Genomic DNA, 13,163 nt, shown 5'->3' with positions numbered 1-13,163 from the left:
GGTTTCTTTGCTTCCACTGATGAGCCAAGGGTCTCAGACCCACAGCCCCATTGGTGAGAGTGTTTTATGGTCAAGGAGGGGCCAAGACCCCCCATAAATACCTCTGCACGAGGGGCTGCTCTTTGTTCTTTCTCCAGTTCTAGTTTCTACTTCTAGTTCTATCTCTACTCCTAACCTCTATTTTAGTCATGTAATACTAGCTTGTTTTGTTTTATTTTATTTCTCTCTTACATGCAGGCATGAATGCTTTCATGCCAAGTATTTCTTTCTCTTTGATCTATCTTGAATAAAGCTAAATATGATTGCATCTCTGCGTGATGCCTTTGCTTGGAAGCTCCTTTAACGATTCATCGTGAGAAAACCTCACACAGATAAAATAAGAAGTATGTTAATTTAGATAAGAGACAATATGTATTAAAGGAAAAAAGAGAGGAAATACTGGCTACAACAAATTGGAGATTTGTAATAACATGTATTTGTATGAAATGGAACTATTGTAACCCAGACACCACGTTGCTTTTCAAAGATACAATTGTAATACTGGAAAATCAATTAAAAAATTATATATAAAAAGGAAATGTTATGCCTTGGAGCTGCTTTGCTGCATCATAGCCTGGGCATTCACACCACAGAATCAACTATAAATTCTTCATAGTACCAGAGGATACTTGAACATAATGTCAGACTATCTGTCAGAAAATTATTTTTAAATTCAAAGATAAAAGTGACATACAGTAAAACTCTGAAAGCTGACCACCTAAGGGACTGAACAAAAGTGGTTAACATATGAACCAACTGTACTGATATGTACACGTGCCTAATTTTATTGTACATTTTTTATTAGAGAATGTCATTTAGAAACACATATAGCGAAAACACATGAAAATCATTCATACAATACTGTATCATACAAAATCAATACATTTATGTACTGTTTTTTCTTGGTTTGATCATTCTTTCTGGAAAAAAAGAGTCAGTTTTAGTCTGTTTATTATTCTTTTTATGAAGGTAAGCAGAGAAAGCACTCTTAATACTGGCTTTACTGCTCAGTATACCTAGGCATTTTTCCATGGCAAATAACTTTAACTGCATTATCAAATGACTGACATCCTCTTTTGGAATATTTACCATTTCTCTGTCCTCCTCACTTAATTCACTTAAGTTTTGGTTAGGGTTAGGATTTTTCTTCTCTAGATGGACCATAGGTTTGCATTTTAGCAATGACCCATTGCAGAAGCTGGGCTCAATAGTGCCTTTTGAATGTTTTGATTATGCCTTGATTGAGAGGTTGAATTTTTGATGTAGTATTGGGAGGTAAAAAATTCAGTTTCACTTTTGTAAGATGATTCACAATTGTCCACTACAAGAATGGACTGTTTCTTCTTCTTCATTTCTCAGTGAATACCTGCTACCTATTCCTCAAATAGGGCACCAGTCACCCATGCAGATTTGTTAGATTTCCAGGTGATGGGAAGGTCTTTGTGCTTCAAGATCTTGAATAAGCATGGCTTTACTGATTTACCAATCACCAAAGGTTTTAGCTTCTCTCTGGTTAAGCTAGCATACAGCAGAACTATGAAATGGTCTTTAGAAAGTTTTCCACTCTTACATTTGTCACCCCTTATAACAAGGCTACTGCCAGGCATCACTTTGAAAAAGAGTTAACACTTGTCAGTGTTAAAGATGTCATCTTTACTGCTGAATCAAAGTAAAAAATATTGTATTCTTTTTGAAAGGAATTCATTTCACTTTTCTGGCCATTGTGCAGACTGGACTCAACTGGTCAAGTTATACAAATTAATACCAGGTGGTCAAGATACTACAGAGGTGGTCCATATAGAGAGGTTGGCTTTCTATTGTGTACATATAGTGTATGTCCAGTCTTCAAAAACAACTTAGGGTTTGGTAAATGTAGGGAGGTGGTCAACTATGGAGACACTATGAAAACTGACTTTGCAAAAAATATTCAAAATAATGATCAGATAAGCTATTTCTATGGAAAAGTAAGTATATTCTTGGTTCTAATATTTGGTATTCTCCTTCCTCAGATACTAAGAAAAATAGGTATTTCTTGTAACTGTCTACCAGTCTCTGACATTGAAGCTTTGGTTAGCAATGAATATGGCTGTGTGGACAGTTATGTGTATCTCTTCCATGGGCTGCATTGATTGCCAGTTTGCTTCCAAGTGCTAGGTTATTTGCATTTGCATTTAATCAATTACATGTATCCAACCCATCAGCAGAAGAACTAAGCTCTGGATTCTGTGCAAACGATTTCCATCTGGTGGGACCCAGGAAGTTTCAGCTATCATTTCCCTGTGATGAGGTTTGCCTTCCAGAAAGCCTTGAAAACCTGGTTCTTCCATCACCCTTAGAACCCCTGCTGTGTTTGCAAAATGCTTGAATCAGGCTAAATTATGATTGTCCTCCAGCTATCCTGGGATCCATTTATGTTTTATTCCTTTATGTTTTTATTTTTGTTGTTCTTTATTTCTGATGTTTTTTATATTGTAATATGATTTGGTATTTTGCTTTTAAGCCCCCAGAATCACTTCTTATGAGACGGGCAGCAATATAAACTTGCTAAATAAGATAATCAAAAATGCCAGCAAGGAGTGTGATGTGGATGCTATTGTACATCTTGGCACTAACGATCAGTCCCAAAAAGATGTACTCTCTGCGCAGAATGATTTCCAGAACTTGGGGCAGGAACTTAGCAGGATAGGCTGTAGGCTTACTTTTTCAGAGGTTTTACCAGTGCATAAGGAGCAAAATGGAAAAGGTAGCAGAATTCAATATGTGGCTAAAGGAGTGGTGTAAAGGGGAAGGCTTTGGTTATATTAGTCATGAATTGTCCAGTTGGTCCAATGAAAAAGTATACAAAAGAGATGGTTTGCATCCATCAAAGAAAGGGACTGAGTTACTTGGCAATAAATTCACATATTTTTTTGAGAAATATTTAAATTGAACAGTGAGTTGATACAGAACATTCCTGTTCCCGGCAATCTAGGGTTATGTACAGATGTGTGTGTGGACAAGAATATCAACCTTGCTGTCAAGAAAAATCAAGCTTTTAATAGCGAGTTCCACACAAAGTGTACAAATCAAACAGGCGGTAAGAAAATAGGAGAACTCAGGCACCACAAAGATTATGTAGAAAGTAAACACAGGGTTAATCATAAGGGACTCAAATGTTTATACACCAACACACAGAGCATGAGCAACAAACAGGGTGAATTAGAAATTCAGGTAAATGAGGGCAGATATGCTATTGTTGCCACTACGGAAATTTGGTGGGATGAAACCACAAATGGAAAACACAGCTAGAGGGATTTAAATTATTTAAAAAAAACAGACCAAATAAAAGAGGAAGTGGAGTTGCTCTTTATATAAGAAATAACTACATCTCTACAGAAATAGAGCAGAACAATGATGAAAACTGTTTTGAATGCATTTGGGTCAATATAAAAGGGGGGAAATGACATTGCCATGGGTGTATACTACAATCCACCAAACCAAACAGAGGTAATAGATGAACTTTTTGCTAGTCAGTTAACTAAGATATGTAGGAAGCACATCAAAATAGTAACAGGGGACTTTAATTACCCTGACGTCAACTGGGAGACAAACTCTGCACCAAATGGAAGCTCAGATTACCTGACAAACCTAGCAGACAACTTTGTCTCCCAAAAAGTAAAGGGAACTAGTGGATCAGCCATATTGGACTTAATTCTCACTATCAGAGATGAAATGATAGGTGTTGAAACCACAGGGACCTTGGGGGGGAATAACCATGCATTATGCAAGCACAAGCAATAGAACACAGTCAAACTAGAGTCTTGGACTTTAAGTGAGCTAATTTTAACAAACTTAGAGCTTGGGAAGGATTCCATGGATGAGAATTCTCAAAGAGAAACAACTCAAGAAGTTTGGGAAATTTTGAAAAGTGAGATCGTAAAAGCCATCTAGCTCAATATCAACGAAGAAGAAAAATAATAGCTCTCAAAAGCAACCAGCATGGTTGCATAAAGAACTCTCTGATAATTTGAAAGACAAAAAAGAAACATAACTAAGGCAGAATATCAGCAAATAGGCCGAGCCAGCAAAGATGAAGTTAGGAAAGCTAAGGCTCAAAATGAACTTGCAACAAGACTTGTAATAAAAGTCAAAAAATAACAAAAAAGCTTCTTTCAACATTTAAAAAAAGAGAAAAAAGTGAAGGAAATGATTGGTCTATTAGTGGGAGAAAGTAGCAAGAAGGTGACAAGCAACAGGAAGAAAGCAGAACTGCTCATCTCTTTTTTTGCATCCGTATTTACACAAAGGGAAAAAACAGTCCAACCTATCAAAAACAGTACCGTAAAAAACAGATTAGAAAAACAAGTTAAGATAGTCAAGAAAATGGTAAGTGAGCACCTGTCTACCCTAGATGACTTCAAGTCACCAGGACCAGATGGACTACACCCCATGGTTCTCAAGGAACTGGCAGATGTGATCTGAGAACCACTAGCTATATCTTTCAAAGATCCTGGAGCACCAGGGAACTACTAGAGGACTGGAAATGAGTTGGTGTAATTCCCATCTTCAAAAAAGGGAAAAAAATGGATCCAGGAAACTACAGACCTATCAGCCTGATCTCAATACCTGGGAAGATCTTTGAAAAAAAATCAAGCAATGAATCAACGGACACCTAGAGGCAAACAAAATCATTACCAAACAGACAAATCTTATTGCATTCTTTGACCAGGTGACAAAATTAGTGGACCAGAGGAATGTTGTGATATAATTTACTTGGACTTCAGTAAGGCATTTGATAAAGTAGACCACAACCTACTACTTGATAAGACAGAAAAATGTGGGTTAGACAGCATCACCACCAGATGGATTCGTAGCTGGCTGACCAGCCATACTCAGTGTGTACTCCTCAATGGAACTGCATCTACATGGAAGGAAGTATGTAGTGGGATGCCCCAGGGCTCTGTTCTGGGCCCAGTGCTCTTCAACATCTTCATCAACGATTTGGATGAGGGAACAGATGGGGAACTCATCAAATTTGCAGACGACACCAAGCTGGCAGGAATAGCCAACACTAGGGTTTCCTGCGTGAGCAGGGGGTTGGACTAGATCAGGGCTTTTCAACCAGTGGTACGGGTACTACCTGTGGTACATTGGCACCTAGCAGGTGGTACGCGACCATCCTAGAAAAGTGGTAGCGGGGGAGGGGAATGAGCTGAACCAGTGGCAGCATCGCACAAGCCTGAGCGAGAGACGGCTGGAGCTGCAGGGCTGTCAGGGCTCAGTGGAAGTGCCAGGATCAGTGCCAGGCTACAGCTGGAGCTCGGTGCTGATCCTGGTGCTTCTGACCCCAGAAGAAGCTCCAATCAGCTGGAATGTTGCAGCATCTCCATGGTCTTGTGATTTACATTCAGATGCTTAGCCACTGATTCGTATTTATGACTTTCACAGTGCCCCAGGTATCTTGCTCGGCGGGGCACTTTTTTCAGTGCCATTGTAACTTCGAACAGTCACCAAGCGAACTGTTGTAAGTCGAGGACTACCTGTACTTCACTTTTTTCCTTTTTTTTTTTGGTCATCAAGTTTTTGACACCTTGCTAGGCGACTGGTGGTATTTGGATGTTGCCATATCCTAAAAGTGGTACAATGGGTGAAAAGGTTGAAAAGCCCTGGACTAGATGACCTCCAAGGTCCCTTCCAACTTTATTATATATATATATATATATATATATATATATATATATATATATATATATATATATATATATATATATATATATATATATATATACACACTGTATATACAATATATATATATATATATATATATATATATATATATATATATATATATATATATATATATATACACATACACACACATATATATATATATATATATACACAATATATATATATATACACAATATATATATATATATATATATATATATATATATATATATATATATATATATATATATATATATATGCAAATTATTCAAATTGCTAATAAAGAATTTGGGAGGCCTCCCAAATTCTTTATTAGCAATTTGAATAATTTGCACAAATAATGAGCTGTCATAAGTTGACTAGTTCCTGTGGATAAGCCCTGAGCCGGGCCAAAACAGGAATGAAAGAGTTAATTAGCAAGGTCCATTCAAAAATACAGGAAAATATTTGCACTGATTACTATTTTTACTGGAATGCTGTGTTTAAAAAACAGCTAATCCCCTAGGTATGAAAGTTTATTTAGCGAATTTTTACAAAAGCAAATTAATTCAGAAAGGGTACTTACATTACAAATTCAAAACTGCGAGCAAAAAGAGGCCTGTGTAGCCATGTGACTTGAATTCAGTCCCTGCTGCAGCTGTGGCCATTTTGAACTCTGTGACTTGCCTGGGCAACAAAACAATTTAAAATATTTATAGAAGCAGTTCTAGTCTTGAACCCCAAGCAGCAGCAGATTTTCCACCAGCACCAACAAAAAGACTCGGTGACTGCTCTTGTTTAGCTGTGTGACCAGGGACCAAAGGCAGCGCTTTGTTTTTTGTCTCTGGTCACATGGCCAAACAAGAACCAAGCCGGCGCTGTTTTTTTGTTGGTGTGGGTGGAGAATCTGCTATTGCTTGGGTTTCAGGAGTAGAACTGTTTCTGTAAGTATTTTAAATTCTTCTTTTTATGTACTTACTTACTATTGTGTTTCTAACTATAGTACTTGTAGAAATGCTAGCCAGCCTCCTCACAAAGTATTCTATAATGTTGTGTTTTCCTACTTTTATTTTGCAGATTAGCATATATTACTGCCTCCAGAAGTTGTGGGGGCCCATTACTGAAAGCTTTTAATAAGAGACTGGATAGGCATTTATCAGAAATACAGTAGTCTCATGGGAAAGCCGTGGGTTAGACTAGATCAGAGGTCTCCAACCTTTCTCAGTTGGCGGACTGGAGGAAAAGGGAGGGGGGAGCATTTCATGCATGTGTGTGTGCACACACAAATGGAGCCACGAGCACACATGACGCAAATGAGGCAATGCTAGCGCCTGCATGACTTGCTAGCACTGCCCCATTTTTGCCATGCGGCACCCTGATTGCATAGTGGCAGCGGCTCCAGAACAAGTGGGGGTGAGCGCATGCACACACGTGTGTGCACTGTCCTGCCTGTTCCGTCGCCTGCTGGCCAGCAGGCCACAGCCCGGTAGTGGGCCGCAGCCCTCAGGTTGGGGACCCCTGGACTACATAATCTCAAGGTCCCGTCCATATGTGTTACTGTTGCAAGCCATCTCCCTCTGAGTGCCTGGCTGGAGACTTAAGCTAATTAGTGGCAACTGCAAAAATCTTTGCAAAAGGGGATGCAGCCTGCTTGCAGGCATTTAGTTCTTGAGCGGAAGCAAACAACTGATGGGCGGCCGGCAGCAGTGGGAAGGCCTCTCAGTTCAAGCAGAGATCAATTAACAAAGCAGAGGAAATAATAAATCATATCTTCATTCATTTAACGATCCATTTGATTTAATCAATGGAATTTGATTTTAAAAAATTGTAAAATTGAATCTGATTCATTTGATGAATTTTTTGACTTATGAACCTTAACTCCATTAGGTTCATACTTCAAGTACTACCTGTACTATATTAAAATGATCATTCACAATTCTGCATAGACTCCTTACAAGGAATTATGAATTATGATTTTGAAGGAGATAAGCATATCTTCCCAAATGCAATAGGCAGTATTTCATCAAAAGGCAATGACTAAAATATGTATGGTATTATTTAAATTGCTAGAGCCATATTCACTTTAGTTATCTACTTGGTTTAACTGTAATAATCTTCCCAAATTCTTCATACTATAGCTTTAACAGATCTAATGAAATATGTCTGTACATACAGCTATCTACAGGTAGTTCTCAATTTACAATCATTTAGTGAATGTTTGAAGTTACAATAGCACTGAAAAAAGTCACTTATGACCGTTTTTTTATACGTATGATCATTACAGCATCCCCATTTTCACATGATCAAAATTTGCATACTTGGCAACTGATTCATATTTATGATGGTTACAGTGTGCTGGGGTCATGTGATCACCATCAATGGGAAAGATGGATTCACTTAACAACTGTGTTACTAACTTAAGAACTACAGTGATTCACAGAACAACTCTGACAAGACAGGTCATAAAATGGGCAAAACTCACAACAACTGTTTCACTTAGCAACATAAATTTTGGGTTCAACTGTGGTTGTAAGTCAAGGACTACTTGTATTAACTGTTCCTGAAAAGTTTATTAACTTTGATTTAGGCTATCCACTGAATCCACTATTACTAATCCATTAACCATGCTCCTTATCCAATTCAAGGTCTTCAATTCAATTCAGTCACATAATACAACTCAAAACTGAAAATAATACCTAATTATCTCATTATTTATCAAATTACACCCTTATGTAAAAGTTCACAATAGTAGCAACATATAATGCAGTGCTAAATGAATTGAGTAAAGATATATTTATAAAGACCTAGTATTTAACTTATTTCATCTAAATGATATTTATGGGCAATACAAAGTACATAAATTTATAGTTACAGTGACAAGCATTCTATGATGTCTACAGATTAAGAGCCCAATACTTCTCAAGTTGCTTTCTAAATAGGAACAGAAAGAGCTGGATATCATCTCAGTATTTCTGCTACCTCAAGTTTGCTAGATCCAACCTTGGTTTCATACTGATGTTAAATGCATTTACCTTTATTACTAAAATCATCAATTAAAACAATTTCAGCCAGATATTTTCTTGGAGTTCTCTTAATGACACTATGAACTGTCCGCATGAGTGTAGACCACCCTTCATTATGGAAGACAATGATAACGCTGGAGGTGAGAAGGTTTACATCATAGTGCCAGTATTTGCACCTGCAAAAGACAATTTTGTTATTTATTTTTTTATGAATACTTACGTATTTTTTATGAATACCAAGGTTTCCAATATTAATTTCAATAAAACTAGTTTCAATGAAGAATATATGAATAGAAATACAAATTCAGAAATTTTTTTTAGCATCCATCAGTTGGAAAGTCTTATTCATGTCTATGCATATGATCTATTAAATAGATCAAAGCTCCATTCCCCCCTTGTAGCAGTTATCCATTAAGAGAAAAACCTGTTTTTATTTACAGCATAAAATTATACACCAATTAATGTAATATTGTGAATCAACTGAAATTTCAAAAAGCAGCACGTCTTCTTTCAATCAATTTCCACTGGTAAGTATATGGCAATAATATAGAATGATTTGTGATTGCCTTTCCAGTATATCCTGCAGCTCTGGTATTCTCTGGTGACTAAGTACTGATTAGGTCTGACATTACCTTCTAAGCCAAGACAAGATCCAACAGAATTTTCCAAAAATATTATCAAGGACTTCAAACTAGTTCAGCTTTGCTTTTGTTTAACTGACCTAAAGCTATCACTGTTTTAGTTCCATGCTAATATACAGTATTCCTATCTTTAATTCAATTCAATTCAGAAATGCTACTAAAAACACTAATTCTATCAACTTCTGCATTTTGATATGAAATTGGTACACTCAAATAATGACTTGACTTCTAGGTTATTATTTTAAAAAATCTGTAGTTTTAACATAAGCAGATGTGCTACTGATACCCAAATTTGCTGTGTCTGTATATTCTTTATGAATACTCTTTTTTTTATAAACAAAGAAATGTGCATTCTTCCATTCAACTGATGACAGAATTTTAAATTCAAAAGTCTGAAAGTTCAAGTTTATTATTCAGGGTGAATATTCCACTGTTTTATATTTTTTACATTCTACTAACAATGTATTTACAGTATTTTTAATACTGAACACAAAGCAAACAGCTATTTTTTGCAATACTGAAACTGATTATGTATACTCTTAACGAAGAGAAGAACTATGGGTGAAATGGTAGCAGTCTGCCAGTATTTCAGGGGCATAGAGAAGAGAGAGTCGACCTATCCTCCAAAGCACCTGAGGGCAGGACAAAAAGTAACTGACAGAAACTTATCAAAGAGAGATCCAACCTAGAATTAAGGAGAAATTTCCTGATAATGAGAACAATTAATCATCATCCCTGGAGGAGTTTAAGAAGGGACCGGACAACTATTTGTCTGAAATGATAGAGTCTCCTGCTTCAGCAGTGGTTGGACTAGAAGATCTCCAAGGCCCCTTCAAACTCTGTTATTCTATATTCTGATTTTTCTCTTTTCCATTATTCACAATATCCAGAATTTTAAAAATAAGGTATTAAAAGAAAAAAAATTAAGATTAACATCTATATCAGGCAAGTATTTTCTTTTAAATAAATCGTAAGCATACCTTTCTAAAAAAATCTGGTTAATAAACTGAGATGTCTGCTACTATTAAAACAAGTTCTCAAGCAGTTTAGAGTTTAATACAGTAAAAAACCCAACTGCTATTTCACAGAATAAAAGTGACATCTAGTGGCAAGTAAACTACCATCAAAAAGCATGTTATTGTATTTTCCATCACCACATTTACAAATATATTTATAAAAAGCCACAATGTCATTGCCAATTATCATTTTATGAATATTATATTAAAATGAGCAAGGTAGATAGCAACTATTTCACATTTAAGACTGAATACTAATATTGGTAGTTATCATATAAATCGCACTTCCGTGCATGTTTTGTATTAAACCTAGAATCATTCTGCCACCTAGTGTTAAATATTTTATGAGAACAAAGATTCTATTTTAACAGTACTTTAGTTACTACAACAAAGGCAGTGGGTGTGTTATTCCACTGTGGGGCAACCTGTGGGCCCCGGCCCACTACTGGGCTGTGGCCTGCTGGCCAGTGGGCCGTGGAACAGGCTGGCCAGTGTGCGCACATGTGTGCACATGCTCACCCCCATTAACGCTAGCGCCTCTGCTGCTACACAAACGGAGGGCTGCGTGGTGAAAATAGAGTGCCACGTGACAAAAATGGGACAGTGCTAGCACCCACGCAGCAAAAACTGTACAGAGGTAGTGTCATTCGGGCGCTAGCACCGCCCTGTTTGTGTGCACACATGTGTGCACGTAAAATGCTTCCCCCTCTCTTTCCCTCCGGTCTGCCAACCAAGAAAGGTTGGAGACCTCTGTGTTATTCAATTTTATTTATTTATTTATTTGTATCACGTCCCCCCCCTTTTTTTTTTACAAATATTCTTATCTTCATTCCATGTCTGCATACTTGGAGGCATTTTTAAGCCAGAAAATTGTGTATATCACATGTTCTGTTTATGTGCCTTTTTTACATACCAGAATGACTTGCCACAGGGAGAATTCCAAATGCTTTCACCTATACAATATTCAATCCTAATGTAAGGATTTTTTTTAAAAAAAGTTTACTGACAGATGATAAAAGCTATATACTATAGTATTTGTCAAGCTCCTCAATAGTGAAGCTAATCTGCATACCAGTAAAATACATTTCTATCCTAGAAAGACAGCATTTATTGAATTAAAGTATTTGCTTATCTAATACAATACTGTCCATCTTGGGTCACTGCAATTTCAGAATTTCTCACAGGTCTATTTCAGGATTGAATCCATGCTCTCTGAATGTCTATTTATGAATTTGTGGCAGTAGAAGAATTTGAAATGTTTCTCGTTATTTATGTTTATTATGTTAATGTATTGTAACAGGTATGGCATTCCAAACCAGACTGAATCTCAGAAAGAGGCCAAGTTTTAAAGACTTCTATACTGTATTCTAAGAAAGAGAAAGAGAAAAAGAAAAAAGTTACTTGTAAAGTTAATCTTGTAACAGAATAAGAGACAGTATTGTGATATGCTCAGTAGAACATTTTTTGCCAGGATCATTTGGCTTCTTTAAGGAACTACAAACAGGAGCTACACTATCTGCTCCTCACTTCAAAAGTACATTTTTGTCTTTGAATGTAAAGCACTGCAGAGCCATAATAAAAAGCACACTGCAGAAAAGATTTAGTTTGCTAATAGCACAATCAGGAAGTTGACAACTGCTTTATATTAATTAAATGTTTGATGAAAGGAAAAAAAGATTGTTTTATCTACTTAGAGAAAATGACAACATAATTTTCTCTATGAAAATGCGATGCTGATGTCATTGTCACATTAATACATTGCGTGAATACTGTAACTATGAAAGCTTTATAGAAAAGGTTTGTAAAAAATTGTTAAATATTTAAGCTGAATATTCCTAAACAATTCTCTAAGTAAGAAAATAGGTAAAGGTAAAGGTAAATGTTCCCCCGCACGTGCGTGCTAGTCGTTTCCAACTCTAGAGGCCGGTGCTCATCTCTGTTTCAAAGCCAAAGAGCCAGCGCTTGTCCGAGGACGTCTCCGTGGTCATGTGGCCAGCATGACTAGACACCAAAGGCGCACGGAACGCTGTTACCTTCCCACTGTAGTGGTCCCTATTTTTCTACTTGCATTTTTTACGTGCTTTCGAACTGCTAGGTTGGCAGAAGCTGGGACAACAAACAGGCACTCACTCTGTTAGGCGGCACTCGGGATTCGACCCGCCAAACTGCTGACCATTTGATCAACAAGTTCAGTGTCCTAACCCACTGAGCCACCATGTCCCTTAAGTAAGAAAATAGCATGTCATAAAATTATCAACAAAACATATATTGTAACAATTCCATGTTACACTATAGTCTTACCCTTTTTTTGTTAATATGTACTATGGATTCTACTTGTTTTCTCCTCCCAGCAATAATATATTCTAAAGCCACTTTTATTTATAATACTAATGGACCATCTAATATTTTTAACAATTTAACTATAGTACAAGAGAGGCCTTCACAATTCAATTGTCACAATGCAAAAATAAAGTATTATACAGAAATAAATATGTTAAATACAGAAAATGAAAAACAAACATTTAGCTGGTAACTTTGTCTTATTTCTAACAAGTGCGCTTAATAGAAAAGTTTAAGCAAGACCCTTTAGCTGATCATTCTCTGGTTAATGCAAATGTCCAAATTGGTTTAGTCCATGCCACAATATCCTCTGTAGGAGAAAAAGGATGCAACTTTCTATCCCCTGACAATATACTCTTCAATTGTCTGAAAATTATGGCCAAAATAAAAGGAACAGATCTTTACCAATTCCTCCC

The 13,163-nt window shown here is 36.7% G+C and overlaps 1 protein-coding gene across 3 annotated transcripts in view; it reads right to left on the bottom strand.

Annotated features, from left to right (window-relative positions):
- The window catches only part of GALNT7 (polypeptide N-acetylgalactosaminyltransferase 7), a 128,484-nt gene that overhangs the window by 38,940 nt on the left and 76,381 nt on the right, over positions 1 to 13,163 (bottom strand). For all 3 annotated transcript variants that reach the window (XM_083367284.1, XM_083367283.1, XM_083367285.1), the window contains exon 3: positions 8,760 to 8,926. In XM_083367284.1, the coding sequence (XP_083223410.1) occupies positions 8,760 to 8,926 (167 nt within the window). The remainder of the gene's footprint in view (positions 1 to 8,759; positions 8,927 to 13,163) is intronic.

The sequence above is a fragment of the Vipera ursinii genome (genome assembly GCF_947247035.1).
Source record: "Vipera ursinii genome assembly, chromosome: 7".
Classification (NCBI taxonomy): domain Eukaryota; kingdom Metazoa; phylum Chordata; class Lepidosauria; order Squamata; family Viperidae; genus Vipera; species Vipera ursinii.
The sequence above is the reverse complement of the archived record's forward strand: the minus strand, read 5'-3'. Positions and strand labels throughout refer to the sequence as shown.